This window comes from Ctenocephalides felis, unplaced genomic scaffold, assembly GCF_003426905.1.
Source record: "Ctenocephalides felis isolate EL2017-DRISC unplaced genomic scaffold, ASM342690v1 CF-g0.4_SCAFFOLD_03573, whole genome shotgun sequence".
Classification (NCBI taxonomy): Eukaryota; Metazoa; Arthropoda; class Insecta; order Siphonaptera; family Pulicidae; genus Ctenocephalides; species Ctenocephalides felis.
This window is the reverse complement of record NW_020539727.1, coordinates 1,705,566-1,719,767: the sequence shown is the minus strand read 5'-3', so window position 1 is coordinate 1,719,767 and position 14,202 is coordinate 1,705,566. Positions and strand designations below refer to the sequence as shown.

Here is a 14,202-nt window from a genome sequence, read left to right as displayed (position 1 = left end):
GAACCTGATAGTGTTTTTTCAAAGCAACCAATTCTTTGAATGACTTGTTGCAAAATTTGCAATCATAGGAACGTTCTGCTGAATGTATATTCAAGTGTATTTTCAACCCTTTTTAGTTTGAAAGTCTTATGACAGATTTCGCATTCAAAAGGGCTTTCTTTGCTATTAGTGGACATGTGATCACCATATGCTCTTTCAAATGATGTGATTCTGCAAATGATCGATAACAAATGTCACATTCATAAGCTGATGTCTCGATTAATTCCTGTTTGACTTCTTCTTCTACAGTCACTTCGGAATCATGAATCTTTCTAAACACGTTTCATCATCTTCAGATTCAGATTTAACAATAGCATCAAGAACGCCAAATTCATCCTCAACATCTAGTTTAATGCCTTCTTCTAAACATTCGCGGTGGCTCGATTTTAATTGCCTGATTGTCACAGACATAATTATTTCGTCTGACATTTTTAAAAAGTTCACTGTTTTTACTCACTAAATATACACAAAAGGGCTAAATAATAATCTAGTTGAATTTTAGTTTAATCAACTCTCTTTTCAATATCATAAATGATTTCAACCATTATTATATTGTCTAGGATTTCAACTATTACGTTTCAATCATTTCCATTCCATTTTCATTACATTCAATTATTTGACATTTGAAGCATAGAATGCTGGTTTTAGAAAGATGAGACAAGAATCGAATCGCTTTGTTATTTAACAAGCGGCGCGTCCATGGCGCGTCTTTTCCAATTCAATATGGCTCATGCCGCTCATGGCTCTCTAAAGCCGGCCACAGACGTAACTGTATACTTGCGCAACTGAATGAATGCGCAAACCAGGCGTATTTTCACAGTGCCCACAGACGACTCAAGTTTATATTCAAGTATTTGCGCAATCGCAAGCATATCACAAATTTCAACTAAGCCGGCCACAGACGTAACTGTATACTTGCGCAACTGAATGAATGCGCAACCAGGCGTATTTTTACAGTGCCCACAGACGGCTCAAATTTATCTTTTTTGTTAATTTATATATTACAGCATCAGAAGAGAAATCAAAGTGTTCAGAGGTCTAATTTAATAATTTTAATTGTCGATAACTTCATAAACTTGTATTATGAATTCGGTACAAAGTAAAATAAAACGGGACATGTGCTGCCACACGCGGCCAACGAATGAACTTGCCGACTTGAATGATTGCGCAATTAAAATAATCGAAAAGTGCTCATGCCTACTCGCTTGCACCAGTCTGTCAATTTGCGCAAAAAACCACCCATAGACGCTACAGAACCCTACAGAATACAGGTGCAAGTCACAGGTTGCGCAGTTATACAGTTACGTCTGTGGCCGGCTTAAAGGATAAAACTCAACCATAGACTTTATTGTTATATACTATGCTTATATACATGATTCGTCGGTGATAATGAACTTGAATGTACTTGAATTCTTTTATCTATGAATGATTATTCGTCGGAGGGAGGTGGGGGCAAACATAGAACAAATGACTTTTTATCGTATTAGTGTTCCGCTCCTGTGATAGAGGGTTTTACTGTTCCCAAATTCAAAACGCCGTTTCTCGGCCAACGCGCACATCAAACCGCAGGACCATTGTACGGTTATACTTGTTTATCTATGGTACGGTGCTATTCGATAACAACCGATTACGAACGAATACTTCAGAAAAACAAAAGAATTAATAATGAATTTCAATATGGCGAAGTGTCACGTACCACAGTGTCGAAAAGTGTTGAATTAAATACAGTTTATAAATATAAAAAATTCTAGCAGGGTACTAACAAAAGCAGCATGCGTTAAGAACCTAGGCTGAAAAGTTATTGGCTATGTGCGAAGGCATGGAAGGGGAAGTCAAATCGACCGAAGCGTTCGTAGTGGCTAACTTGAAGCACTAGAAGGGGCTATTATAAACAAAATTTTAAACAAAAACACATAAAATATTTATTTATTTCAAATTTAAATAAGATAATTAAAAATGAGCCACCATATCTGTTGTGTAGTGGGTTGTAGAAATACCAGCAGAAAAAGTGACTGCAAATTCTATACATTTTGTACAGCTAAGTGGAAAGAAAATCAACGGGAAAAGTGGATCGCAGCGGTTTGAAGAATAAAGTAAGTATCATAACCTTATTGTTATAAAAATACAATTTGGAGTATTATGAATAGTTGTAAAATTGTTATGTTTAGCAAAAAGAAAAATTATAAGTCAATAAATTGTTGTATTATCAAAATTTAATGCTTACTAAAAAAAATGTTTTGTAAAACAATGTAATTAATACAAGCCTGAAATAATGAAAAATACATATTTATATATTGTATATTGATTATGTATAACTATTATTTATATATTAATTACATTTTATTATATAATAATTGTAATTTTATGATTAAAAGAAAAATAAAAGTTATCACATAGCGAAAAAATGTTTATTTTGCAAACAGTTTAATTAATACAATGCTGAAATTATGCGAAATATATATTTGTAGTGTTGATGGATCACCGTGGGTTCCCAAGCCCTATGATCGCATTTGCAGTGAATCGGTCGAGGTATGAGTCCTACCTACTTGTCAACAATATTTCCTTCAATTTACAAGTCTCGAAAAGTTAATGTAGTTTTTCCTGCAATTTTATTTGATGGGTCTTGTCTTTGATAATAATGTCTAAATTATGTCTTTATAATAGTGTCTAAGTCTTTAGTTTGACCAAAAAAATGAGTAAATTAATTTATTATTTACTTATTCTATTGATAAAATATTATTTGTCATTATTATATTATTTTGATTAAGAACTATTCCGAGATTATGACATAAGCTTTGAGGCACTTAACCTTAAAATTATTACTGCATTTCTTTATTTAATTAATGATTATACTTAACTATGTTTAAGTACGTGAAGTAAAATTTAATAATTTCAATAAACATTCAGCGTTCACATTATTACTGTATCTTGTTTATTATTATTTATAACAATTATTTTAATATCTTTTTTCTTTAACAAACATGTAAAACCCATGAAAAAACACACTGATAGCCCCAATCAGTTCATATTTATTCGGCGCTGCATGGGCGCGGCAGTCACGCTCGGAGCGAATAGAGGATTTGAGGCACATTTGAAACAAAAAGAAAGTGATTCCAGAATTTCATTATTTATGTACCAGAAATTTAATCAAGATTCATTGAAGATTTTTTTTGGAAAAATAAGGGTCGGAGATGTTCAATTTTTTAAATTATTTATATTGTTTGTTGTTAATAACTGGTGCAATACTGTGAAACTATGTCTCTCAGGAAATATATGAATGAAAATGAACAGGACCCCATAAAAAAGTAGCTCTCGAAAAGTACAAGAAAAGTCGCAAGGCCAATAAAACTCGACTGAGGCAGATAAAAACCCGTATATTTTTCTGCGAATGTTAGAAAAATCTCGTCATTTATTATTAGTTATATTTTATTTAAATTATGTAAATATCTTTTATTGATATACTTTATAATTTATATTTAATTATTGCTTAAACATTAATTTTATTTCATTTTTAAAAATGTTTTTAATATATATAAAAATATATTTTTTATGAGTATGTTTTGTTATCATTTCACATATTAAAATTTCAGATTTATTGTAACAATCATAGATAAATAAACATAAAATTATCTTAGAATTAAACCCAAGGATTTGGATTTATCTAGAATTGAACCTAGGGGTAAATTTTCATGCTACACTCGTCGCGCCTCTATAGCAGGAGCAGAAAATTAAAATTAAAATAATCGAAAAGCGATCCGGTTTGCTATCTATTTATACTTGTTTATTTATGACTCAACCGTTTACTTATCTATGTTTACTTATCTATGGACTCAACAGTCAACAAATGTTTTTATTCATAGGCGAAAGAAGAGAAGAAGAGTATAGTTTTTATCCTAGACAATATAATAATATGGTTTTTATTATCATCTATACAATAAAGTAACATGTAATTATTGTTAAACTAGTTATAAGTCTTATAATTTGCCTGAAGACTCATTTGAGGTGGCACTTGAGAAAATGAAGGAAGCACTTGAATATTCAGACATAACATCTGATGCGGAGGCAAGAAAAGTACAAAGGGGAGTTCGTGCGAGAAAGGACCGAAGTTCCAGTGACGATTTGGATCTGGACTCCGAGTCTAGCATCTTGCTTCCAGCTCCTGCACCAACAACATTATCGAGTAGATGCTCTACGCCTGTTGCAATTCATTCAAACAGTAAGATCGCATACAATTAATTTTTTAATTAAATATTTATTATTAAATGTAAATCTTGCTATATGCATTCATTTTTACTTTATAGACTTCGATAACGGATTTATTGGACAGAGCAGTAAGTAAACCCGTAAAGTTATGTTATGTTGATATTATTAATCTAAGATTTTAGATTCCACATCAGTAGTTAATAGTCGACCAACGCCAAATGCAAGGCGTCTAATTAACACTTGTAAGTAATCTACTAAAAAGTATACTAATGTTACATATCATATCATCTAATATTATATTTAAGATTGTGATGATGGGAATAAGATGTTCGACCATGGTGCTGGGAGCAGCACAGAGCCCATGGATGGGTACAAAAGTGAGTTATTTCATTACATTAATTACATCAACGTTAATGTACATTATGAAGTTAAGACAACTTTAAAAACAACAGACTTGGAGAAATTAATTTCAAGATTGGATACAAAAACCACGCAAGACAGCAAGTTCCAAGCTGTGTAATGGACAGCATTAATAAGCAATGCTGCCAGTGTAAAAAGAAGAATGATTTGCCTGATTATACACTGGCCGTGTACAATAAATTTCCGGTGTCGACAGAAGCAGTGCTTCAAGATGTGGAGCAGCTATTGACAGATGGGTCAATAGCAGAAAAATAGGTAAATATGATGTTCCTCAATGGATAAAATGGACAAATCAATTACATATACTGTTTCATTTATAGAAAGCACGCCTAGGACGAATTGGTGGCGTGGACTGTAAAAGCGCTACCATAACCCTTTTAAAGAAGGTATTTAAGGATGTGGTAGCCTAGGAGTACAGCTAGGCTGGAGGCATAGCCAAAAAGAATTTTTTGGCCCTCCTAATAGTAAAATTAATTATAGGTATTAATTAATACATTAAATGACTTACTTTAAACTATTTATTATTTAAACAAATATTGAACCAATAATGTTTTCAGATATTGTATCTGAACAACATCAGCGTGTGACGCAGAGCCAAGTTGAACAGTGTGTCGAAGGATGGCTGTGTCATGACCATGACAGATTTGTCCGGAATGCTACGTAAATTGAAATATATTCCAGATATTTCCAAAATGTCAATTAACATTTCTTATTATATAAAATAAACCTGTAAAACTATAGTTTATAATAATTCAAAATTTGTTCTTTCCAGTGCTTTAGAAGGTGGTGATGAACCCAATGTGAATAATGACAATGAAAATAATTAAAATAAAAAATGAAATAATTAGTTTGAATTTAATAATACTAGATAATAAGATAATGATAAGTTTCAAGACAATGATCACCAATGCTAAATCATTGTTGGTTAAGTTAGTTTAATTTAGTTATTTTAGTAGTGTAAATAAAATACTATTTAATAAATATGTTACATATGGAATTGCAGTTTTAGTTCATTCAATATTTATAACTATATGGATTATTTATTACAAATACGCACGGAAAGTATGCAACTATATTAATTCTTAAATTTATTATTAAGAGTTTTCATTACAATACTTACGACTATTAAACATCAATCTTTGGGCAGCAGGTCTAGGTGTGTACTGTATCGATGGTGAAGTTTGAATACCTAAAATGTATTTTCAGATAAATTAGTATCAATTAAAAACTGAATTTATTTAATATTTTCACTTACTTCTACGCTGTCCATAAATCATTGGTGTGTTGTTGGTAACACACGGTACCTAGGTAAAACCCACTGAGCCAAAATCCGTAATATTTATGTAATTTTTACGCAAAAAAGTTACATACTTATGTCATTTTACGTAAGACAATGTAAGATATGTGTCATAATTTCGCCTATTTAAGTAATGTGGATTACGTAATATGGATTACGAAAATATTTCATAATAATTACTAATTTTTGAAAAAAAAAATGACGTGGAGGGGGCCTTTTTTACACACATACATAAATACATACATGCATATTCGTATATATGAACACACACACACATACACACATATGCGTATATGTGAGCACATACATTCATGAACTTAGGAATGCGTATATACACTAGTATGTACTACTACATATATAATTTATATGTATGTACATATACACACCACACATATTATATATATATATATAATATATATATATATATTACTCTCTGAAAATAAAGAAAAAGCACATTTATATGGTATGTTTATTTTTTCGGCATATGTACACAATTTTAAACATTAACAAATCCACAAAGTAATAAATAATAATTCACAATTTTTATAAAATGTAATTACATATGACATATTTATCAACATTTTCATGTCAAATGGAAAAAATATGATAAATGATAAGAGAAATGCAAATTAAAATTAAACTCGAAATAAAAATCATCGAAGTATCCTTTACAAAGTCTTCATAAGTTCTTTCACTAAATATTTCATATTATGTATATATTATGTAATTAGGAATTGTATCTTCAGTTAAAACTAAATGTGGTATAAGTCTATGATGTCTTCTCTACAAAAGCATTCTCGATATCTATTTCATGGCCCATTTGTGATGAAGAAATGCATCTCGGATATAAATTATTAGCTTTCGATTTTCACCTGAAATGAAAAACATGGTAATAATTTCTATTTAACTTTTAATACATATGTTTTTTATATACTACCCAAAGCAAATGGTTTTCAAAAGGCCAAGTGATTCTGTTATAAATAATTTGTCACTGATTTTTTATTAACAATAAAAATAATATTTAGAATATGAAGAATAGAATAAAAGTTATTTATATATCTAATTATTATTGGAAAAAAATTTAATAACACAGACGATCAATTTTTAGGTTAATGGAGCGTTTTTAGAGTAAAGATTTAACTAATTCATGTAATTTAAGAGCCTTTAAAATACATATATTATGAACATATATTTTCACATATTTAATATCACTTTCACATTTAATTAGCAAATTAAAAAATATTAATTAGACACTACAAAACACAACACTTAATTCAAAACACATGGCGAATAGTCCCATTTCCCATAATGCATTTCAGGATAACTTGTTACTTGGCATCATAGCCTAGGCTAGCGGCCGGCGGCCGGCGGCTGCCTCGCAGGATTAACGGTACTTCTGTCGCTTAAGGCCGTTCATTGGTTGACAGTTTCGCTCATGAAACGAAATATTCCGAAAAAATCACGAGCTGTCGATCTTTATGTAATATATATGAAATAAAATCCTCATTTTTCTTACGTAATATTTTTGCAGGCGAATTACGTAAAATTTTTGTAATTATTTCGTAATATCTGATTACGTAATGTAGATTACATATTTCTTACACTAAAATTACGTAATATTACGTAACTGGTTTAGTGGTATACTATGCTCTAATATCTCAACTTTCTCTCCACTGCTGTGGTGAATTCTTTTACGTTCACGTCTCTGGGTTTGAACCAGTTAACAGTCCAAAATGAATATATTCTCCTGGGTTCATAACTTTCGATACTTCTATCCTTCTTGTCTTTAAAATTGTCCGAGAGTCTGTTGGTATATCTTTAAAACAATCATGCTTTTTTAAAAGCAGTGCCGATACAGCATTATGAAGAACCTGATATGTAACGCCCATTCTGCTAAAAATTGTTTTACATCGAAGACTTCTGGTATAACTTCTCCATTAAGGCTATCCTCAGAATCGGAAACTGAAATATATATTGATCTTTAAAACATCATTATTATTATAATAATAATGATGTTTTAAAAATTAATATATATTTCAGTTTCCGATTCTCCGATTTATAAATAATTATATATAATTAAATTCATAATTACCTAGATTCTCATGTTCATGAGAAGATGTCGCTCCAAAATTATTCTGATTACATGCTAAAACTAAAATATTTACATATTTTTATATTATCTTTACTCTTAAATAATTAGATAAAATTTAATTTATAATTACCTTGAGCGTGATGATCATTAAATTGCATTCCAAAATCATTCTGAGTACTGGCACTTGTTGAAATTTCAACACGATGGACATCACTGTCATTTACACTAGAAAGAGTTAATTCTTTCTTTTTTTCCGCGGTTATTCTTTCGAATTCCCAATTCACCCTCCTTCTAAAATGTCGGTCTGTCACAAAGCCAATGGATTTGCGAAATTTTCTAGTCGACATATTTATATGGAGTTTCTTTCAGAAAAATAATCAACAAAATCCGTTATAAACCAAGCCAAGCACGAATTTAAAATGGCGCTCATCTACCTGGCATCTTGCTCGATCTACGTACGCGCACTAGATACTGCGCATGCGTCATAAGTCTGGACCAAAAATTAAAAGGTCAAATTTTAGTTAAACCCACTGACGGTCAGATAATGTGCCAGTTTTGATCGATGTTAACCTAGCGGGTTCAAAATGTGTCAACGCGGTGCGACTGAGGTTCGACGCGTGCTATGTGGGATGCGTGTTGATATTTGTTATTCATTAAAAACTATTTTTAATTGATATATCGCTTTAAATTTAGAACATACTCATAATATCTGTAATTGTAATTGTATAAATTAATTTGATAAAAATAAATTAATTAAAATGTATATTATTTGAGCGTGGACGTAAACTGTAATCAGTAGAAAACTTCAAAACACCACAAAACGTACAGATGATTCGTCGGTTTGACATAGATTTGTGATTGGAATCACTTACATTGTTATCTTAAAAATAAACTAGGTCTATCTGGTATTGTTTACATTACCTTACATATCTACCTTCCTATCTGCCGAACTGTCTCAGTCTACCTATCAGACTTCTAACATTTCTGCCTATCTTCTTACTTGGTTACCCATTTATATTGCCACTTTTGTACTTTTTATATCTTTTATTTCTTTACCTGTCTGCAGGGGCGTAACTACTGCCGTATCAGCCATATCAAAAATACGGGGCCCCCGGCCAGGGGGGGCCCACACGTCCGTAAGCAAATATTAATAAAAAAAAAAATATTTCACTAAAAGCGAATTAATCGTGAAAAATATGTTCAATGAAATTTAATGTCATTAAAAACAACGCGATAAATGTAAAATTATTATTTCAAAGTGTATTTTTTCCGGGCCATGGGGGTTTAACCTGTCCAAATATTAATAGAATCTTACAAATTTTTATCTTATTTCACAATAACAAAAGTTAAAATAATCATGAAAACTTTCTTGCAACTAAATTTAATTTCGAATAAAACATGGTGAAGAATGTAAAAATATAACTTTAGAGTGTTGCGATAGAATAGAAAACTAGCATTTTATTAAGTCATTTTGTGCAAATTAAAAAAATAAAATTAATTCAGCAGTTTGCTAAATGTCTCGAAAATTAGCAAAGCAATGGAGCGTAAACGACTGTTTTCAAAACCAAAAGGCAAAGTATAGCAACCCGTAATCTTGTTTCAAACTCAAATACTATAGCTAATTATACATATTAATTTCTCAACCAAACAAAGATCAGAGACTTCGACTCAATTAGTATGTTCGAATAATTACAACTAGAGTCATTTAGCAAAACACCTGTCTTCATGAAACTTTCGTCTAACAGTAAGATCATCTCTGTTAATTTTTATAACCAATTGTAAACTCTCTAAAAATATGTTTAAAATATGAAATTCAATAGTTATTATATTGCTACCAAAATTCATTACTTTTTCAATACTTTTGCTGCAAAAATAAAACTGATAAAAAATTAACTAATTAGTTGTAAGCCTTACGGAGCTTTGCTTGAATTTCCCGATATGTGTAAATAATCGACACAATCAATAAGAATTTAGATTTATTCCAAATTTTTATGATTTTTTAAAAATAAAAAGTGGTCCGGGGGATATATTCCGAACAATTCTTGATTTTGAAACGAGGGCAAAAATTTTAGCACTCTTTTTCTAATTTCTAGGAATCGGCTCAGCCTATCGTTGTAAACAAACATTTTCTGGCAAAAAATATAAACATTTCTTTCGGGAAGTTAAATACTTCTATGATACAGGAACAGAAGTCAGATCATTATTGTTCATACTGGCTCTTCACTAATATCTCCAACATTTTTCAAAAACCGTTCTAATAAGAGTGTGGGTGATAAATCAATTACATCAAATATATCAGTTTTTAATTCTTTCTCTCTTCTCTTTCAAGCATTGGTTTCTGCACCTACGATATACTTTGGTAGGCAGGAGATGTTGACGTTCTAGGTTATCATTAGCATGGATAGGGGTTGTGTAGCTGATCACAAGTAGACATCAATAGCATTGGGGTTGTTATTTATGACAATTTGCTTCTATTGCCTGAATTTATTTCATTGATATTTACTACACAGGAAAATAACCGTCGTGGCGATTATGAGTTTTTTTTTAAATGACGGAGGTTTTAAAATTATATCTTTTTTTTTTCTTCTGGATAATAATGTAAACATACAACGCAATTTTTTCACATAGTATGAAGAACCCATGTTTTATCTTTCTTGGGCAATTCAGTACCAAAGTGATTATTGACACTATTGATTGTCGTTAAACTGCAATAATCATAGCCGAAATGACTAATTTGGGTAGTCCCATAAAACTGAAAAACTGATGCTGTTACAAAAAAAAAAAACGGAAGGTATATTTGAAATCAGCGTGCAATTCTAACTGAAGTAGGAAAATAAGAAGTGCCAGTTTTGTCGCGCAGTGTAATTATTGGTGATAATAATTTTTAATGGTCTAAAATTTTTCACTTTTCTGCTAACTACAAAGAAACGGCTCAGCCGTTTCCTAACGAATTCCGAAGATTACATTTCAGTACGTAATTTGGCCTGTAAATAATTTTTATTTTAATGATTCTATTAATAATTTTAAATCCTTGATTAATTTTTATTGATTATGATTATTTTCAAACCTCGAATATTCAATTACGATTTTGAAAGTTCCAGCAATTTGCCTTAGGGCTCGATGCCTTAATTTTATATTATTCAAAAAAATTATAAGTTAATATTGATTTTATAAAAATTAAAACACAAAAAAATTATAAAATGACATATGTAATAGTTAATTGTCTTGATTATTAATAAATGCATATTATGTAATGTGTACTGTATATATTCTATACTATTTATACATTATAGTACAATCAAGAACATTTTACAAGGGTTATGTAAAAAGTAACATTCCCAATTATATTTTCAAGTGTACAGTATGGCGACTTTTTTGCTATTCTTCAACATAACTACTTTCTCTGTTTTATGATCATCCTAATCCAGTTTTGGTAGCTCGACGTAACGGGCTTCACTGTCAGTCGCTTGAAAGCGTTTCTTTAAGTTTGGAAAAAGGTGAACCCTTCGCGGCGAGCTAACAAAACTGGATTAAGAGAATCAAAAAATGTATTGACAGAGAAAGCGATTATGTTGAAAAATAGAATAAAAATTGAACTTTCAAATGATGTATGATAATATATTAATAAACCATGTTGTGCACTCAAAAGCAAATTGAGAAAGTTACTTTTTAAATAACCCTCATGTTCCACATATTTGAATTCCATTTAACAAATAGGATAATTTTTCATTCCTTTTCATCTAGCTTCCGACTATGAAGTGCCATGTGTCTTTTCATATTACCTAACATTGTGAATGTCTTATTGCATATACTGCATTGATGAGGGCGTTCACCACTGTGAATCAGCATGTGACATTTCAGACTACCTTTTTCTGTAAACTTCTTACTGCATATACTGCATTCATAGGGACGTACTCCATTGTGAATGAGCATGTGATTTTTCAGATTACCTAATTGTGTGAATTTCTTATTGCATATATTGCATTCATGACTACGCTCACCACTGTGAATCAGCATGTGTCTTTCCAGATCAACTAATTGTGTGAATGTCTGATCACAAATGTTGCAGTCAAGAGGACGTACTCTATTGTGAATCAGCATGTGACGTTTCACACTACGTGATTCTGTAAACTTCTTATTGCATATACTGCATTCATGGCGACGTTCTCCTTTGTGAATGAGCATGTGACGTTTCAGATTACCTAAGTGTGTGAATTTCTTATCGCATATACTGCATTCATAGGTTCGCTCACCACTGTGAAAGAGCATATGACTTTTCAGATGACTTATTTGTGTAAATGTCTTATTGCATATAGTGCATTCATGACGACGTACTCCATTGTGAATGAGCATGTGACGTTTCAGATTACTTAATTCTGTGAATGTCTTATTGCATATATTGCATTCATGGGTACGCTCACCTCTGTGATCAAGCATGTGACTTTGCAGATGACTTATTTGTGTAAATGTCTTATTACATATACTGCATTGATGGGGTTGCTCACCACTGTGAAAGAGCATGTGACTTTGCAGATGACTTATTTGTGTAAATGTCTTATTGCATATACTGCATTGATGAGGGCGTGCTCCACTGTGAATCAGCATGTGACGTTTAAGACTACCTAATTCTGTAAATTTTTTATCGCATATACTGCATTGATGGGGACGCACTTCACTGTGAATCAGCATGTGACGTTTCAAAGTACCCGTTTCTATAAATTTCTTATTGCATATATTGCATTCATAGGCCCGTTCACCGCTGTGAACCAAATAGTGTTTTTTCAAAGCAACCGATTCTTTGAATGACTCATTGCAAAATTTACAATAAAAAGAACGTTCTGCAGAATGCGTATTCATGTGTATTTTCAACCCTTTTTTTAGTTTGAAAGTCTTATTACAGATTTCACATTTGAAAGGGGTTTCTGTTCTATTACTAGGCAAGTGATCGACCATATGCTCTTTTAAATGATGTGATTCTGCAAATGATTGATAACAAATGTCACATTCATAAGCTGATGTCTCGATTAATTCCTGTTTGACTTCTTCTTCTTTGGTCACTTCGGAATTCATGAATCTTTCTAAACATGTTTCATCATTCTTAGATTCAGATTTAACAATAGCATCAGCATTATCAAAATCATCCTCAATTTCATATTTAATTTCTTCTACTGAGTATTCTGGTGGTTCAATTTTAATTGCCTGATTGTTCATAGACATAATTATTTCGTCTGACATTTTTAAATACTCTCACTGCTTTTGCTCACAAAATATACACGAAAATAGTCTTAAGCTAAATAATAATCTACTTTAATCAATAAACATTTTCAAAATCATATATAATTTCAACTATTGCACTTCAATTATCTCGGGCATTACATTCATTATTTGACATTTGAAGCATAGAATATGCTTTTAGAAAGATGGGACACTTGTGGATCACTTTGTTATTTAACAAGTAGTGCGTTTTCAAATTTCATAGATCATATATGAAAGAAGAATACATAGATAAATAAGCATATAAGTAGGAAGAATATATGTTTAAGACATTTAACGTTTAATATGGTGCTCTATTCATAGATAAATTACTATATGCCACTTTGCACTAGTTATTTGAAAAAATTATATCTACATATTTTCACATAAACAAATACTAATGTTTTATAATTGTTGAGAATATGTTTTTAAATACTTCACAATTTTAAAAAGCCGTTACAATTCAGCGTAAGAGGTACTAAATATCTTTAATTATTATGGTCCGATTCTTTGAGGGTCTTAGAGCAATAAATTTTGAGGCTAATGACCCTTCGAGTTCGTACTTCGGCACTTATAAATAAAGTATAGCCATCAAGAAAGGCACTATTGCATTTAATTTCTTGAATTTGATTTAATCTCTCGATATTTGTTTAGTAGAATCGGCGAAAAGTATCTATACCGCTACGTAAAATATCGAACCAAAGTACCGATACGAAAAGTACACAGTATTGTACTAGTGACTTTATTCTAACACTAGTCATATCTGGACATATCACCTATTTTGCGTCGTGCAAATCACAGGGGGATATCGATCTTGGGTCAAATTTGATGCTGCACTAAATTAAAAAATCATTAAAAAAAATTATAATAATAAAATATATCAAATAATTTCAAAAAT

General features: G+C 31.0%; 2 protein-coding genes and 1 long non-coding RNA gene across 3 annotated transcripts in view; 1 reads left to right on the top strand and 2 right to left on the bottom strand.

Moving 5' to 3' along the window:
* Window positions 1–468, bottom strand: part of LOC113389280 (adenylyl cyclase-associated protein 1-like) — a 10,439-nt gene extending 9,971 nt beyond the window's left edge. Inside the window, exons 1-2 of the mRNA XM_026626331.1 lie at window positions 293–468; window positions 108–210 (exon numbers count right to left, since the gene is read on the bottom strand). Coding sequence (XP_026482116.1) covers window positions 108–210; window positions 293–468 — 279 coding nt within the window. The remainder of the gene's footprint in view (window positions 1–107; window positions 211–292) is intronic.
* A 3,885-nt stretch (window positions 469–4,353) lies between these two features.
* LOC113389152 lies at window positions 4,354–4,742 on the top strand. The gene is made up of 3 exons (XR_003368218.1): window positions 4,354–4,484; window positions 4,548–4,619; window positions 4,695–4,742. It is a non-coding gene; the product is annotated as an uncharacterized LOC113389152 (long non-coding RNA).
* A 6,673-nt stretch (window positions 4,743–11,415) lies between these two features.
* Window positions 11,416–13,465, bottom strand: LOC113389149 (gastrula zinc finger protein XlCGF57.1-like). The gene has a single exon (XM_026626202.1). The coding sequence runs from the start codon at window positions 13,284–13,286 to the stop codon at window positions 11,778–11,780; it is 1,509 nt and encodes a 502-aa protein (XP_026481987.1). The 5' UTR covers window positions 13,287–13,465; the 3' UTR covers window positions 11,416–11,777.
* Window positions 13,466–14,202: the final 737 nt, after the last annotated feature.

Coding starts and splice junctions, on each gene's coding strand:
- LOC113389149 (XM_026626202.1), bottom strand. CDS start 13,286: ATGTCAGACGAAATAATTATGTCTATGAACAATCAGGCAATTAAAATT.